This window comes from Tachypleus tridentatus, chromosome 4 (assembly GCF_004210375.1).
Source record: "Tachypleus tridentatus isolate NWPU-2018 chromosome 4, ASM421037v1, whole genome shotgun sequence".
Classification (NCBI taxonomy): domain Eukaryota; kingdom Metazoa; phylum Arthropoda; class Merostomata; order Xiphosura; family Limulidae; genus Tachypleus; species Tachypleus tridentatus.
The window spans coordinates 37605527-37624983 of record NC_134828.1 but is presented as its reverse complement, the minus strand read 5'-3'; the positions used below and the strand labels follow the sequence as shown (position 1 = coordinate 37624983).

Genomic DNA, 19457 nt, shown 5'->3' with positions numbered 1-19457 from the left:
GCAGATCAATGTTCTATGTTAAAGATATATCATGCTCTTATTTGATCGAAACTCAACAATGGATCAATGGTCTATGGTTCTGCGAGACCCTTGGCCTTAAAGATACTGGACCCCATTCATCATCAAGGACTTCGACTCTGCACTGGGAATTTCTGCACTTCCCCAGTTCAAAGCTTATACGTAGAATCTCATGAACCTTCTCTGCACCTTCACCGTTTGCAACTGTCTTTACTATATTCTTTGAAACTTTGTTTCTTTCCAAAGCATCCCACCTGGGGATGTGTTTTCCTTCCTCAGTGGGCCATACTTTTTCAGAACAAACGATCTGCTATTGCTCCTTTTGGCCTTTGCATCCAGGTGCAATTGGATGAATTGGGTCTGTCCTTGGATAACATTACAGAATCCACTGGTCACCCCATCTCACCATGGCTTATTACAGTCCCCAAATATGGCCTTTCTTCAAGTCATCTGAGAAAGGCAGATACTCCCGATTGGAAGTACCGTCTATTATTTACTGAACATCTTTTGAACAGTCATTCCATTCCAATTTATACGGATGATTCCAAATCAGGTAATTCTGTGGGTTCTGCCATGGTTTGTTGTGGTTCGGTAGTTGCGTGCAGAATCCCCTCTACAGCTTCTGTGTTCACTGCTGAACTGTACGCCATAGCTCTTGCACTGGTTCATATTGAAGCTTAGCAGTACTCCAACTGCACTATTTATACTGCCTCGCTCAGTTCTCTACTGGCCCTGGAATCACTTCATGTTGGCTCACACCCTGTTCTCGCTGATATTGAAAACCGACTGGCCCATTTCTCATTAACATCTACTTCTATCCAGTTTTTCTGGATACCAGGCCACGTTGGTATTCGCGGGAACAAGCTTGCACACACGGCACCTAAATCTATCTGCTCTGGCACTATCACCACTGTGCCTATTCCGTATTATGGTCTTGTATTCAAGGCTCGGCTCCATACCAGCTGGCAGTCCACTTGGAGTGAGCAACGTGACAACAAGCTTTTTCAAATAAAACCCTATATTGGGCTTTCGCCATCTAGCTTCCGTAAAGTTTGGAAGGAGGAAGTTGTTCTAACAAGACTACACATTGGTCACAGTTTTTTAACTCATCGTTTTCTTTTATCTGGAACTGATGCACAAATGTGTAGTTTGTGTAACACTCAAATCACTATCAGCCACATTTTACTTTCTTGCCATCGTTACAATTCTCAATGACGGCAATATTTTAAACATGTTCTGTCCCAGGGTTTGTCCGTAACATTGGACAGTGTTATTGGTGATGGTGACACTGTCCACCTTGATAAAGTTTTTAGTTTTTTAATGGCCATTAATCTTTTTAATCTCATTTAAGTGTTGGATATTTATTCATTATACCTTTTTACTTGTGGTTCCCTTTTCTGAACCTCAACCTCTCTTGTTCAATTTTTAAATTGGAAATGACCAGAACATTAAATAACTCGACACCAGGACTGGAAAGGCCAACTTCATGTGACTAACGCTGCTCTTTGAACTATCCGTTTGAACTACCAGTTAGTCATCCTGGTGAGTTGTTATTAATATTTTGGTGCTGGCCATAAATGACACATAACCCGGAACCAGGACTGGAAAGACCAACTTCAGGTGACTGACGGTAGTTCTTGTACTTACCTGTTAGTCTTCCTGGTGGGTTATGATCATTACCATTATGCTATAGAAAGTCCTTTACAACTTCTCTTACTCTGCTTTCTCTCTTAACATTGTAGACTAGGTGTCAACATTGGTTTTATGCTTTCTCTGTTTTTCAATGATGTTTTGTTTTACCTTCATTTCCTTTTATGTATTTTACTACATTTATTTTTACCTTTTTACTGGACATTTGGTGCAGATAGCCTAGCAGCTTTGTGCCATAAAACACTCAATCAATCAATCAACCATTTTAGACATCATACTGGTACCTGTTCTGGTCATTTTGTCAACAGTGATTGGCAGTTTGACTCCTTTAGGCATCATCTTTACAGTCTGAAAGTTGAGCTTCAAGTATGGCCATTATTTTTGTTCAGTTTATGATAAAATACATTTCAGCAAAACTTGTGCTTAACAATGTATAACATGCAATTTCTGGTACATAATGCACTAATCTAAACTTGCTCTATTGAAAAATATTGTGGTGAAATTCTCTTTGATATGTGACCATCTATATAATTTGATTGAACTGTATATGTTTACAAATTGTAATTGTTCTCAGAGGAATCACCCCCTACTACATATGTTAAAAATTGACAGAAGATAAAATCTATGGTCCATAAGCAAGGTGAAACAGATATTTCCGATGTAAAATACAGTGATAAAGTACCTTCTGTAACAGAGGCTGTATTTTTTGTTCAACAACTAAGAAATGTTAATTAGTTATATTGTAGTTTTTTCTTTGATTCTCATATGAAACTGTAAAGTATAATTTTGCAATGTAACAAATACAAAAGGTAAAGCAGAAAAGAAAACACTAAACAATGTAATTTTAATATTAGTTCCACCACTTCTCTAGTAAGGATACATTTGCAGACTTTGACACTTTTCTGGGGCACAATCATCACTTATCTAAAAGATGTGAAAAATTCTACCAGTATTTCTCAAAATTTTATTTATTGTTATTATTAATAATAATAAAGCAGTAATTGATACATTTTACTGTTAAGTTTTGAAGAAAAAAAAGGTTATTTGTTATGCTAAACTGATGTATGCATACTATGGAAAAATGGTGAATAGAATGATAACAAGCACGTATATGCTAATTAATACATTAATTGGTAAGATGCATTAAAATATGTTCAGTCAAACATACACTTACACAGAAAAGTACACAGACTTTCTGTATTTCATATTAACCTATGTTTTCAATATACTGCTTTTTATTTTAAAATAGTGTGAATTTGTTAAAACCACTGAAATGATTACATGTATACACAAACTATCAGGTATATCAGTAATTATTAAAATCAATAATTTCTAATCACTATAAACACTAGTTATACAAGCTTTTTAACATGAGATGTTTAAAATAATGGAGTGAGCAAGGACAAACAATTGGTAAAGTTTATTTCCTGAAAATAGTAATCTTGGAGAATTGACTATTGCCCTGGGCATTACAGATTATTAAATTGAACTGTATGAAAAACTAATATTGTCAGGTTTAAATGTTTAAAAAAAATCATTACTAAACAAGAATATTCTCAAATTAAGCTTAGCTTCACAAAATAAATATTTATGACAACTTCACGGTCTTTAAAAATAATACTTTAATTTTATTTATACAGAACTCCAAGAACAGCTCATAGCTCCATCTCTTGTGAAATTAATTTCAACCATGGGTGTTGAGGATTCCCTTCTTTATATTAAATGACTAAGATGCTACTCACAAATAGCCCCTGTTCTGACACTCTCCAACCACATTAGATTTTTTCTCCGCTTTAGCTTTCTAAAGCATTACGTGTGACAAAAAACTTGGTTTGACATCACAATGAAAATCACAAATACACAAGTGGGTTTGCTAGAAAGATGCACAAACAATTACATGGGAAGATTCAGTTTTCTACTTTTAGATCAAACTTATATTAATGATATCAAACATTTCTCAAATCATAACAACCACATATATTGATTTCATACAAATTTTTGCCAAAGGAAATAAACAAATTCACAAAACAATCCTTTAAGCATTACACTTACAGATCCAAATCATCTAATTATATGCCAATTTTTAAATCTAGATTTCATACAAAAATACTTGACTCTTGGCTATTTTTATCACAGCCTACGTATGCTCTTACATCATAACTAGGTTGATCGTATTACTTCATTATCATTTTATGATAAACTACAGTTTAGATCCCTGAACTGTTAACAATACATCATGCATTTCCATCAGACTCATCTCAAGGGCAACTTTAAATTTAGTAGAGTGTGTCTCAGGACTGCTATTACAAGCAGAAAGCCCAAAGATTATACCATCTGTACGTGGATTATAGCAACAACCATAACCGTCAGGAACAAGTGGTCCATAACAGACACATATGTCATAAAGACCTGGTACCTGTAAAGAGAAAAATGTCACTAAATCTTTCAAAAAAGAGCATATAGTATAAGTATTCTATGTGTGTGTGTATACATATTTATACTTTCATAATACTCTGCACCTCACAAAAAGATAGTTGTATATTTATCTATGTTCAAAATACTGAATGACCCCATCAGCTACTGCAGAAAGATCAAAAGCACATGTCCCAACCTTTAATACTGATGTATCAAATAAACTTAGCATTAAAACATAGTTCAAAAATCAAATTTTAATACTATGCAAGTTTCTTAATTTTATGAGAATTTATTTACATCGTCTCTTAATCTCCTCTAGTATGAGAATTGTGATACTTTTTCTCTAAAAACTCGTTTATTTACCACCCCTTTCTGAAATACAGAAGTAAATGTAAATTACTCATTGCAATATAGTAGATATTTATTATTAAACAAAGTCCAATATTCATTGCCTTAAGTCTTCATAAATTAAAAAAATCAGACCCATGTACCACATCTACCTGTGCAATCCTCTCTTTCACAAAACTGTAAATAATTTTCTCTGACATTTTATATAATTTTGAACCAATAAAGCTACACTTTTTTCAAAACACAGTACTGTCAGTTTTGTCTTCAGTTTGAAAGTTTATTTCACAGTGTTCAGATCATCTCTTACCATAAGGTTGGTCAAATTGCCCAAGTTTGTAACTACTTGTACCTTCACAAAATTTGGCAGACAATCAGTAAACTTTCAACTCGTTTGAACACAAAATCAGAATTTTTATTAAGGATTTGCATTGAAATATACGTTTTTTCTAACTAGTTCAAATACAAAAGTAATTTTTGTTGTTAAGATTAAAAGTACTTTATATCTCAAAAAAACTCAAATTTGTGTGAATTTTAAATCTCCTAAATAAATTTCAAACATTTTGTTTCAGTAAAACTATATTTCACCTGTTATTTTCTCTTCCCCTAACATTATACCTACATATATTATAACCACCACCTGAAACTTGCCATAAAGATATCCCCTGGACTGTTAACATTAAATTACATATTTCTATCAAACTCATTGAAGGGCAACTTTAAACTTAATGAAAAGCGTGTCTCAGAACTGCTATTACAAACACAAAGCCCAATGATTATACTATCTGTATGTGGATTATAGCAACAACCACCAGAAACAAGTGGTTCATAACAGACACATCATAAAATATCAAAGATTATACAATCTGTACATGGATAGTACATATTAATAGCCTTCAATACTACAAACCACTAGTGGAGCAAACACAGCTACACGTTATATACAAACAAGTGCAGTCTAGCCAAGTGTGGTGCACTCAAACAAAAAATATCTAGGAGAAGCATTTTGGATTTATCTTATGATAGCCAAATGTGGTCAGCCCAGGTAAAACATGAGAGTGAACCACACTGGTCTGTGTTGTATCATGTAAAGTGCAGTACATCCTGGCAGAAAACACCCAGTGGAAGTACCTTGAATAGCATTTTTAATTTCATATTTGGTACATAACAAACCCATGCAAAAACATTGAGAAGTACCTTGTAATACAATGTAGTATCCCAGTAACACAGCAGTATGTTGAATCAGTGGCAGTGTACGAGCAGAGATACAAAAACAGTAGTGTGGTAAAGGTAGGATATGTTAGATCATGTCAAGTGTGATACATCTTGGCAGAAAACACCCATTGGAAGTATACAAAGTTAGTGCAAAGGTATAATGTCAGCATATTTTATATGATTGGGCAGTGCAGGAAGATAAATATGACTATAAAGTTTGTTTTATCATACAAATCTCACTCCAGAGGAAACCTTCACAGTCCACCACACTGAGAATTGGAAGACTGCAAGGACTCCTGTGCTCCACTAGAAGAAAAGTGGGGAATATGCAATGGGGAGTCCAAAGGAATGACACACTGGAGATATTGCAATGGATGTGTATATTTCCTGTTTTGAAAAGCAGAAAGACAATGACTGTACAAATGATAGGCAACAGTCTCCATCTGCTTCATTCATGAAGTCTATGAATGACAGTCCTTCACATATGATACAGTGATAATAAAACAAAATATAGATACAGATGTATACACACCCTAAATAAGTGGCTGGTGGCCTTATAGAAGTATTTCATCTCCACAGTAAGCATTACATAAGTATACAAAGTTAGTGCCAAGATATAATATTCAGCATACTTGACCAGACAACACCCACCACCAAGCGAGATCCTGAAACATGATGAATATCAAAAAATTAATGTAAAAAATAATATTTAAACTTACTCCAGGTGACAGGAAAAACACTTGTGTAGAACTGCCACAGGAGGAAGACACTATGTTGTGTAGACAGAGAGTGGCAAATGGATAGGGAGTTGTCCACATACCAGCCTGAATGCAAGTGAAGGTTGCAAGCAGTTAAGTACATAACTAGATGACAAATTTGGTGCAAAAACACATGATGCAGTTAACAACCATCCATGGACATGTCAGAACATACCAGTCAAATGTATGATTTGACAAACCCAACCAATGAGTGCAGTAGATAAAAATGTCAAGGGAAACAGATGACTTTCACAGAAAAAAAAAACAACAAGAACCAAGAAAGAAGGCAGTATGAACCATATATTGCAGTAAGTAATGAACTGGACAAAGTAGATGATCCAGATTTGAACAAGAGACAGTTGAAAAAAGGAAAATAAGGAAACAGAAGAAAAGGCTTAACAACCTTTCAAAGCAGTGATTTCCTGGGAAGGAAGGCTTGATCTGGACAGTGGATAACATATTTGAAATAATAAAGGTGCAAGAAACATTAATGGCATAAATATCAGAAGGACAATAATTGCATTCCAAGAGAAAGAGGAAATAGGTCTTAAGGAAAAAATGACACAAGGAATGTGTTGCAATGGGCTAAAAAGGAGAACCAGACAGGGCATGACAGATAACATTGAGATCCTAAGCTGGAAGAAGAAAGGAACATAAATGATGGACCAAATGAAAGAAATTATCAGAAAAGAGAAGACATTCCAGGAGTAGGAGAAAGGAAGATGTTCAACAGAGCAAACCTAATAAGAGCAACAGTTGAAACAGACAAACCCTGAAAAAACAACCAGATAAGGAATTGGGACAAGCAAGGAACAAGAAGGATGAGATGACTGAAAGCCATGGCCAATAGACTAGAGCTAGAGCTTCTGGTACTGAGAAAAGAAGGAAGGATGAATGGTGCAGGCAAGGAAAGGTGCTATACAATGAGCGAGTCCCACAGTTAAAGGCAAAGGAGCGGACATAAGTCACATGTGAAACTGGAGTGTAGTGACGTTAAGATGAAAAATGCCCTCTTGCTACTGTCAGAAGAATGATCAGGACAGAGGTAAAGGAAGTGGTTGTAGCTCTAGTAAGGACCAGAATAGAGAGAACCACATATAAGCCAGTTAATATGGAACAACCAGCAGAAAAGAATAAGGAGTGATCTGGATAAGGAAAAAGACAAAGAGTCTGATCAAAGGATAGGTATATAAATGAAGACCCCTCCAATCTGAACTGAAAGTATTCACCCCCAGAGCTAAAGGGTGATGAACTGCAGACCAAAAATGAAGGAAGTTTGAGATTCCATTGAGTGGGAAATGAATATATGTGGAGTTTTCATTTGAGAACATACCTACAACAGAAACTGAGAATGAAGGGGCCACTCTGAGAGGAGTATTTGGTTGGGACATGATAAGCAATCAGCCACAATATTTATAACCCTGAGAACATGGACACACCAGGATAGTCAAGTTGTGGCTATTAGTCTAGTAAAGGTGATCCAGAGTCCAAAAACACAGAGATTTAATCTTGGTTCCCCTTCTGCTTGGTAATATAGCAAATTACAGTAAAATTATCAGAATGATAATCATAACCACCCACCTATACAGGGATGGGAGAAAATGATACAGAGCCCAATGAACCTCAAAAGCCTATAGAAATGGAGAGTAGCCACAACTGACTACAAACCTGAAATACTTAGAGAATCAAGGAAAGCCAACCAAGGAAGCATCTGTAAACAGATGAGACTCAGTACAAGGTAGAAGAACTGAAACCTCCATCATAGTCAAGTCTCTGTCAAACCACTAAGCAAGATCAGCCAAAATATCAGGTGGAAAGAAAATGGGATAGTCCAAAGGATCTTGGGGAAAGTTCCACTGAGCAAGAAGCTTTCAATGGATGGAATACATGTGCATCCAACCTAAAGAAGTGAAAAATTCTAAAGTTCACATCCCCAAGAGACAGAACTTCTCATGCAGAGAAAGAAGGTAGAGCCTTTATGACTGCTCACTCAACATCCTGGGGCCAAAGTGGAGAAGGCTGGGCTCAACTGAGATAGGATGTAAAGAGAACACTCAAATGAATAAGATACTGTGGGAGTGGGGGTAGGGTAAGAAAAGGAATTATCCAACTAGGTGAGGAACCCAACCTACGCATCTTCCTGAATAATGAATGGGTGCGAGAAACTGAATGGGCATGGGAAAAGGCGAGCAGAAGCCAGTTATCCACATAATAAAGAGTCTGAAGACTCAGCAAGTGAAGATGATGTGCAAAAAAGTGTACCACTCAAAATAAATACAAAGCTGAAGAAAGAACAAACAGTACTGCTCAGAATTGGAAGACAGAACCCTTGTGAATAAACCAAAGAAACATGAAGTGACACTGGATGAAAAACACTCCAAAGTGAGAGGTAGGACTCCAGATAAGAATACAAAAAACTATGATAGGACTCCAATCTTCCATGTTTTTGGAGACAACAAATAAATGGGAGTAAAATCCCAGTTGAGTGAGTACCACTCAGCTAATACCTCCTTTATAAAGTAGGTCTTTAACAGACATGGTAAGATGACTGGAAGAGGTATGATGCCAAGGAAAAGAGATGGAAATGTGAGAAGTGAATAAATGAAAGTAAAACCAAAGACCCTGAAGAACCAACAGATATGTTGTGAAGTGTAGCCAGAAAAAGATACGTAAACTAAATACACTGAGAGAAAGAACTCATTATTAATGAACTGACAACACACAGAAACATAAAAATAACAAACCTGTAAAACTGTTAAATTTGACCCATAACAGAAAATAATAAGTAACACCTAAAGTACAAAACCACTAATGGAATTTAGAAGATAAACGACTTTTAACATATACCAATGAATTTATAAGGCAAAGGTCATGGAAATAAAATTGACCCTAAAGAACATGAGAATAAAAAGGTACCCATTTAAAAATAACAAAGTTTAACTCAGATTTAATCCTCAATTAGAAGTGAATAGTAATAAAGAAAAAAGGAACTTATAAACAAAATACCATTAACAGTGAAAAATTTAAAAACGAACCAAAACAAAAGAATTATCAAACTAAAAACACAAATTTAAAGAAGATTAACCTAGATAGTGAAAGAATCATTAAAAAAAACTAACTCAACACTGAGCAGAGAAGACATGAATTACCTAACTTATCAAATGCAAAACTTATGTCCACCGAAGCTCACACAAAGTTGCTGAACATGGATATACCTATAGGAAATGAGAAATACACAATGAAAAACTTACCATCCACCTCCTTGGACAATAACAATACCTAACCCAACACACAGATACATCTCATGTATCTTTGTGCAAAATTCTAAAGAAACCAAACCTAACCCCACAGATTATGTAGAGGTGCAGTAACATGTGGAAATTGCTGTAGAAAGAAACTTTCCACAGAGTAGCCATATCCTTCTTCACAAAAATCATGATGTGGAAGGAAATATTGTTGGCTAAACACATAAAACACAAATTCCCTGTGAATTAAAGACTGTACTTCCCCAGAAGACATCGTTGACCCTAAGACCTGGGGACTAATATTCTACTTTTGGCAGGAATTTCATCATCTGAAATATTAAATCTCAAGTTCATACAACCAAAGCAGAATTCAGAAACATTTCTAAAACAAACACATAGAAACAAAAGAAATCAAACACAAGAAGTTGAAACTAATAAATTTATAATCAAGCACAATCAAAATTTTGAAGTCACACAAGGAATGAATGAAAACACATTTATACATGAGAATGCCAAACAGAAAAGTGATAATTTTGCTGCAATGGTAGAGGTGGTGCAGTATCATCAGCACTTATTGTTCCAATAGAGCAAGAATTAAAAAGGATAAAAGACTGTTGCACTTTTAATCAATGCTTAGAAGGCAAACAGTCAAGGTTGAGATAGCTTTGAGTAAGAAGCAGTAGTACTGTTTTGAAAGTACATTCGCTTATTCTAAATAGCTTTAAACTTGTAACAGTATACATTTGTTTATATTTAAATTTATTGTTTACTGCATTGTGAATCATGTCTAACTAATATTCTTGCCATATAAGTTGTAAATAATATAGGAAATGTCTAGTTCACTTTAAGGTATCAAATAATATACTGCACAGACTACTTGTGAGCTGTTGTGTCTTTTTTATGCTTTGATTGATGATATATAACCCTACTTTTCTTTATGCTAATGGTACTACTGCATTAAATACGTTTTTATTTAATTAAATACTACACAAAAAACAGAATATTTGCATGTAAAAAGCAGACAATAAGTCATAATTATCACACATTGTTTTGGTTTTCTAGCTATGTGACAAGAGCCATTAAAAATCAGATAATGCTGTCATGTGTTTCACACAAAAATAAAGTTTAAACTGAAAGCAAAATTGAGAATTATCTGTGTAGAAAACAATGTAACATAATACATCTGTTATAGATTAAAACCTTTCTATTGGTTATAAATAATATAGTATTAATTGTCAGAGAAAACTACTGTCAATTTCTGAAAGAGAGGAAATAAAAGTTGACCATAGCAAAAGGAGTCTGATTTTATAATATATTGTCCTGAAAATAAACAAGATTGAAAGCTATAAAAATTCTGCTTTATCCAAGTGTTGGATATACAAGACTGTTTAGTGTAAGTGTTCTACAACATTTAGTTTACCAGTTCAGTGATAAATATAACTAATCCTTTCAATCAGTAGTTGCTCCACAGTTATATTTTAAGCTTAATTTAACTTTTAAGGTATCTCACTTGACTGGTAGACAAACGGAAATGGGTACTGGCATTATATCCAGTATCCAGGAAGATCTCTGGAACATCCATGCCATTCTCCACAGCCAATTTCTTAAGTCCAAGAAGAAGCCTGTCAACTCCAAGACCATTTGCAGCCTTAAAAAATAAAAATTACACATATAGATGAGGCTGCATTTTAATATTCATTTGCTAGACAGGAACTCAAATATAATTTTAAACATTCAAGCTGGTTGCATGCATACTGTGACAGATGTTTTTTTTTTTCTTATTACCAAAAATTATCTGACAGTGATTTGTGTTCTGTATAACACATTTTAAGCTACCCGTGAATGCTTTACTTCATTTATGTGGACTATCTTAAATTAAAATCAAATATAAGTTACAAAAACACCATCAGCAAGTTATGGAACTTAGTTCTACAGAAGGTATGAACCTTCAAAGGTCAAAATGTACCCCTTGTTAGTGCTCAATAAATAGTTAGGCATGTCTCTTCACAAAATTTAACACAGGATTTATTTTATGTATTCCTGTGTTATGTACATAAGCACTTATGTAATAAAAGTAAAACCTTGAATGGTTACTTATAAAACCAGTATATCTGAAAATGTGATTATAAAAGTGTTCAAGATTTTCTCATTGTTCATGATACTCAAACTACAAATAAAAGCTTAGAAGCTGGTGTGGGAATGGAGGCAGCCATCATATAGACAAAATATTCAGAACCAACTTTCATTATTATCACTATACAACAAAGAGTCATGCTCAACAGATGATACAGTTAATCATTTTAATGGTGCCTCTTGTAACAAGTTTCAGAGAGGCGACAAACAAAAACATTGTTAAAAAACTTAAACTACATAAAAAACATTATGAACATAAAGTGAATGTTTAACTAATAAAACAGACCAGTATTTCAAAACATAACCTTTATAAGAAGCAATTCACTAAATAGTGTTTAAGAAAGAAAGAGGAAAAAATAGTTTTCACAAAAAGACGAGTAAGAATCATTGAATCTTTAGTGGGCAATGTCTAGCTGCAGCCCTAAATTAGTGTGCACAATTTTAGTACTAATTAATTCATCTGAATATTTAAATAAAAATAATATCTACATGTTTTTTGTGTAGATATTTGTTTTGGTGGAGTCTTTCTAATGAATTTCAACAAAAGCATTTTATGACAAATTGTAAAACTGTTGGAATGACCAAAGTTTATTTGTCTGGAACTGGTGTAAAGGATGTTGATCCTCAGAGCAGCAAATGTAAAAACCAACACAGCACAAAATTAAGATTAATCATCATGCAAAGACAAAATATTAGCAGTGGTTACAGTTTATTCAAAATTCTTAAATGTTTAATAGCTGTTAAGATGGTTTTCTATTCGGTACCTAGTTTCACAATACTTTATAGCCTATGACACTATGAAAAAAAATCGGGAGTTTTACAAAACTGCTCTTTTCAATAGTAGACAAATAATCCTAGGTTCACAAATACCTGTAAGGCATATTCTTTGTGAACATCTATAGCTGTACGCAAAGCTGAAACTTTAACATGAGGGGGAGAATTGAAATCCATCATCTGTTTGCAAAAGTCCAGAGACTCTATGGATGAAGAGCGAATGTTCTCTGTTCGCCCATGAAGAAACTTGCGTGTCGATCCAGATTCATAAGTAGCTGCTGGTTGCCCATGTAACCTAAATAGAATTATTGTCACTTATTATAACAGCTTTTTACTGAAGCTTATTCAAATATACCTGAGTTTGAAATGAGTTTGTAATGTGAAAGTCTAGTTTGACTGAACCTACACTAATAAACAAGAAATATAGCAGAAACTGTTAATTTATTACTGATGATAATAAACAACTAATTAATTTAAACTAATTAAATTGCACTTCGTGAGTAAGAAATACACATCCTTCATTATTTAATCCTTTTGCTATGGTTTGTTTGTTTTTGAATTTCGCGTAAAGTTACTCGAGGGCTATCTGCACTAGCCGTCCCTAATTTAGCAGTGTAAGACTAGAGGGAAGGCAGCTAGTCATCACCACCCACTGCCAACTCTTAGGCTACTCTTTTACCAACGAATAGTGGGATTGACCGTCACATCATAACACCCCCACTGCTGAAAGAGCGAGCATGTTTGGCGCGACATGGATGAGAACCAGTGACCCTCAGATTACGAGTCACACACCTTAACACGCTTGGCCATGCCGGGCCCCCTTTTATTATGGGCTCTGTGCATTACTCTGACCTCATGACCTCAAAGTGACCATTAGAATTTCCATGCTATAATGTTCAACATTTTGTGTATCTAAACAACATTTTTTAAACTTTTAGTAAATATTACAAGTCCTTTCCAGATTAAAATAAATCAAAATTTTTAATTAAGTATTTTTAAATTTCACTTATATAATTTCTAAAACTTGCTAAATAAATATCAAACTTTTTTTTCAGAAAAACTTGTCTTCTCTACTGGTTCATTTGACTGATCTCATGACTACCATGCAAATTAGTAAACAAATCTATCCTTTTTTCCTTTTCAGAAAGACTGCAAATAGTAACAAGAAACCATAACTGTTTATCTTAAATAATTTAAAGCTCACGACAGTAAACATTTATCTATATTTAAGTTATTATTTTATTTCCTTTGAATCACCTGACAAATGTGCAGCTGCATCACATCACCATATCAAATTACACAATGCACGAACTGCTCATGAATATATCTTGTGAATAATCTTTTTTTTCACTATCTTACCTAGTTTAACATCATCTAACGGTTTCTAATTTTTATATCAACTTACTTTTATAATAAACAACACACATGAAAAAAATAAATACAATACTTACATGGGTATCTTGTTTCTTTTGATAAATACAATACTTACATGGGTATCTTGTTTCTTTTGATAAATACAATACTTACATGGGTATCTTGTTTCTTTTGATAAATACAATACTTACATGGGTATCTTGTTTCTTTTGATAAATACAATACTTACATGGGTATCTTGTTTCTTTTGATAAATACAATACTTACATGGGTATCTTGTTTCTTTTGATAAATACAATACTTACATGGGTATCTTGTTTCTTTGATAAATACAATACTTACATGGGTATCTTGTTTCTTTTGATAAATACAATACTTACATGGGTATCTTGTTTCTTTGATAAATACAATACTTACATGGGTATCTTGTTTCTTTTGATAAATACAATACTTACATGGGTATCTTGTTTCTTTGATAAATACAATACTTACATGGGTATCTTGTTTCTTTGATAAATACAATACTTACATGGGTATCTTGTTTCTTTGATAAATACAATACTTACATGGGTATCTTGTTTCTTTGATAAATACAATACTTACATGGGTATCTTGTTTCTTTTGATAAATACAATACTTACATGGGTATCTTGTTTCTTTGATAAATACAATACTTACATGGGTATCTTGTTTCTTTTGATAAATACAATACTTACATGGGTATCTTGTTTCTTTTGATAAATACAATACTTACATGGGTATCTTGTTTCTTTTGATAAATACAATACTTACATGGGTATCTTGTTTCTTTTGCTATCAGTTGTCAATAAAAGATAAGCATATTTTTTTATACTAATGGTACTACTACACTGATTTTTAGTTAATTGAATAATGCATTGAAGGAGACAGAATAATAGCATGCACAAAGTAACTACTGTCCTATAGAATTATTAGAATTTAACAGACTTTCGAACTAAGGCAAGAGGTGCTTAAAATAACTATTTTAGCTACTTGATATAAACATTGCAAAATAAACTTTCACATTGAAGATGAAATTGACAATATACTGTACTGAAAACAACACAGTATTATGTGTTATTTGAAAGATTAAAACATTGCCTTTCTACAGATTATTAATGATATAAAATGTCAGGAAATAAATATTGGCAATTTTTGAAATAGAGGGTGTGATAGGTGGGACTAAAATTATAATTTTCCAAAATGAAAATGTATTTGTGATAGGTACTACCCTCCACTCACAAGATTAGCTTTTCTGGTTTTGTGCTGCCTTCTCTCTGTTGGAATCTAAAGTTCCAACATGTCTATCATAATACCTCACTTCACCAATAGGAAAGCACTACTCTCACATGATGCATGCAACTCCTTCTATGTACCACTACTGAATTCTCACTTCAAAGTTTGTCAGAAGACATGACCACTGGAAGAATATGGGGAGAAAGTGTGAGAAATGTTAAGTATAAATAATTGTATACTGTTATGAGCTTTAAGCTACTTAGGATTGAAAATACATTTTTATTTAGGAAAATATTATAGTTTTTTTGATATTGTACTCTTCCTCTCCTTACAAGCTTAGCTCAACTCCCACGCTGAAACGGAGGGAAGTACAGGTATATCCCACAGAAGTGTCCGAATGACCCCCTGAAATGATCGAAACAGATCATAAGATCTAAGGAAGGTCACTGCACCACATTTTTATCTCTTTCCCATGAAAAGTGACATGATCAGGAGGACCAAACATGATGGAACATGAAGGGAGCATATCCGTGTGGGAGAGGATGGTGTATTAAAGAAACATAAAAAGATGTTGAATCCCTCAATCCCATGATGTAAAGTGTTTAAGTGATCATGTTTCACATGGTGTAGATTGGCTGTGGCATGATGGACTCCACTCAGCAAATTAACTACATCCAAAACATCTCTCACTGAGTGCCAACATCATTGCAAAGATACAATGAGAATCACACCCTCTTTAGCTCAAATCCCAAAGTATAGAAGCAACTTGTCAAAATACTCCAGAAATGCATAGGGTGACCTAATTCCAGGAATCTGAGAATGCATCGCCTGGAATCTGAAGGAAGTCCGTTGCATGCATTCAACCCCTGCAACTGTAAAATAAGCCAAAAACAACCAGTGTAACCAACAACCTGAAAATGATGAGGGATAAAACCCAGGACAGAATCAGAACATGCCATAAAGACCTTCTGTGACTCACAACACAGAAGAGCAATCGAGAGGGAAAGATGGACAACCCAAAACCTGTGTGAAGACTTATGAGAAGATCGAAGGAAAAATGCACTGGGAAATCTGGAGGGGCTGCAATACCCAAGACAAAGCAATGGGTGATCATGAAGTGCTATTTTTAAAAACAAATCACATCTATTTATTCAATCTAGGCAGGGACGTGCAGTTATATCCTTCTGCTTTATTCATCCCATTCATAAATGCTGTGATCTGAGGACAAGCATAATAAGATGCAAAATCACTAGAAATTTAAACTAGTAATCTTGTGAAGAGGGAGCATACACAGCCATGGAAAATATAAGAATCAACATGGTCAACAATATGGATTTGGTAGAAAGATGTCTGTGAATGGTTATTACAGTCATCTACATGTAACACATTCAGAGTAAACACAGAATAACTGGTCAGGCATCATTTGCTAAAGAGCAGGATACAAACTGAAGCTGAAGTAGGGGTGCCTGAACAAAAGAAAACATTAGAAAAGACTTAACTCGTTACAGCCATACCAAAGTCTGTGGAATAGTCACAGGTGATAGACAATAGCCTCAGGAAAAAGAAACAGTGATGTGGTATAGGTAGTAGGAGATGAATATGACAGGAGTCATTTACTAGCCCTATATTAGAATCTGCTCCAATGGCAAAAGAAGATGAGAGGCAATGGATTAGGCAGAGTGACAGAACTTATATGAGGAAATGTGAAAGAGATCATACTAGGAAGAAGACAAGGAAAAATAAGCAAACTGGATCCAATGTCAAACCCAATTGGTTAGATTAATTGGAGAGCAATCATGGGAAAAGGAAGGTTGCAAATGGATAAAAAGGTGAGAACAAGGACCCCAGAAGGAAGCCATGTAGTAACAGAACAATAGGAGTCCATTAAGATCAGAATGAGTGTAGAAATGAGAAATAGAGCATAAGCAGATAGGAAAAAAAGGATACCTGAATTTTACGAAGTGCAGAGATCATAGAAAGGTAGCACGTTTAGAAAAAAAATAAGGTAAGGTCCAGGTAACGTTGAGGGGAAATTACCTACCCTATGATGACCACAAGCCAGAAGGAAAAGGAAATATACCTACAAAGATAGGTGAAACATGGAACACAGCATTTTGAACAGAGGTAAAGTGAAGGCATGAAAGACCGCATTAATGTTCCAAACTGGGAGTGACAGATGCCTCAGTGTCTGACAAAGCCAGAAGGAACAGATCAGCTTAGAAAGCACAAGGGAAACAAATGTCATGGGAAAACAGGAATAAAAAAGGAGAGAATGGGACAATGACATCTGACACTCTAAATAAAAGAGACTGAAGAACCCTTCACAAAGAGCAATATGAGACTCTCAAAGATATAGGTAACTGTTGGGTGAGAATCCTGGAAGCTCCAACTCAATGCCCAGGAGCAATAAGTGTTCCATTTGTATAGACAGATAGCCAAAGGAGAAAGGCAAATGGAATGGGCTAAATACGAAGTGACACAGACAGAGAAACTGGAAAACCCTTCCTAAGAACCTAACAAAAGCTAGGAGTGAAGATGAAGGATAAAGCATCAGACATTGGGGTTAACTAAGCATGTTAGGATGGAAGGGAAGAGGAGGCATTGAAAGCACCTACATCTTGACATCAAAGGAATTTGATGTGTGTGAGCCCAGTAAAGAAGATACATAGTGCAAAAATACAGGGATCTGAACCTGATGTTCCCTTGATTAACAATATAAGCCACCACAGTAGAATTAGTGGAATGAATCATAACCTACTTGTGATTGGCAAGAAAAAAAGGAAAAAAAAAATCCTAATCCACTGAATAACCAAAATTTCAAAAATAATGATGTGAATAGACAAATGACCCAAAACCTCTGTGATCAACACATGCACTCCAGCTTTGAAGGGAAGCATCCATAAGCAAGCAGATGAAATTCTGGCATAGAGTATGAAATGGGACTCCTGCCGACACATGGGCCTTGTTCACCCATCAACGCAGGCAAACAATCACGGAGAGAAGGTGAATAAGAGCATCCAAGGGATTTCATGTGAGATGAAACTGGTCATAAAGGACCAACCTAAGCAAGTGCATATGAGCCCTGCCAAAGGGTATGATGTGTATCATAGGCAACCACCACCCCAAAAGCAACTGAACCATACCAGCAGAAAGTAAATGAGCAGAGAGGGCTGTCTGAATGGCCAGTTCCATAGAATAGAGAATAAGAGAAGGTATGCCCCAACCAAGATTGATGTTGAAGAAAACACCCAGATGTACAAAATACTTGTGAGGATAAAGGAATGGTCTGTCCAATGCAACCAATCATCCCACCTTTACAGCTTTGAGAAGAAGCTGAGTAGGAGTGGCCACCTTCCATTTGGAATGGGCAAGAAGTCAGTTGTCAATGTACACATGGAAGCACAGCCTCAGATCCTGAATATGCAGAGCAAAGGGGAAAAAATACTTGAAAAAAATACAAAAAGAAACAAGACTAAAAGACAAGATACTAAAAGGTATGCCTTTCCATGATGGGCAAAATGGTAAAAGTAAAACCCACATGGAGTAGGTATGAAAACTCATAGAGGAAAAGCTAAAGGACTGCCTCAGATAAACACTGGCATGACTAGGGATCCTAAGGAGGTGGAAAAAAGTACTATGTATTACTGTGAAAAAAAGCAAACAGAAGGCAGCAGTGACAGGCAGAACTACAAAAGGTAAGATAGAGAGACAAGACTCAAAGCCATACCTGACACCAACAGAGAACAATGGGTCCTCAATGGGAAAAACAAATCCCTGCTAGACAGAAACCACCTACAATTCAAATAATAAAGTGACCATGTTACCTCTAACATAATAAAAATAGGGTCATGGGAATAACCCACATGTATGAACTGGGCAACAGGTCCACAAGACTATAGCATCACAGTGTAAAAGATCCTGAAGAAAAGTAAACTACACAGATAAGGCCATAGCCAAAGACAATACACAGTCAACAGAGGAAGGGAAGAGAGAGAAAGCTTCCCTAAACCCTACAGAGTTCCTGCAAAAAATACAGATAAGAAGATAAAAGCAAAGATAAGAAAATGGAACATAGGTAGAATGAACAGGAATTTCCTTTGGAACCCATTTCCCCAAATACATAAACTGAACTTACAACTGGTGGCCAAGAATGTACAAACTCATTCAAAAAGTCAAAATGGCAGACATACCTGAAGCCCACAGGGACAGGTATATCAATACAATCACCCAACAGGATGGCAAAAGTGCAGTGTAAACCAGAACAAATTGAAACATG

General features: G+C 35.1%; 1 protein-coding gene across 1 annotated transcript in view; it reads right to left on the bottom strand.

The window, feature by feature from the left end:
- Positions 1–3072: 3072 nt before the first annotated feature.
- The window catches only part of LOC143248868 (carnitine O-acetyltransferase-like), a 54908-nt gene continuing 38523 nt past the window's right edge, over positions 3073–19457 (bottom strand). Inside the window, exons 12-14 of the mRNA XM_076497730.1 lie at positions 12650–12848; positions 11157–11294; positions 3073–4084 (exon numbers count right to left, since the gene is read on the bottom strand). Of these exons, the coding sequence (XP_076353845.1) occupies positions 3869–4084; positions 11157–11294; positions 12650–12848 (553 nt within the window). The 3' untranslated portion in view covers positions 3073–3868. The remainder of the gene's footprint in view (positions 4085–11156; positions 11295–12649; positions 12849–19457) is intronic.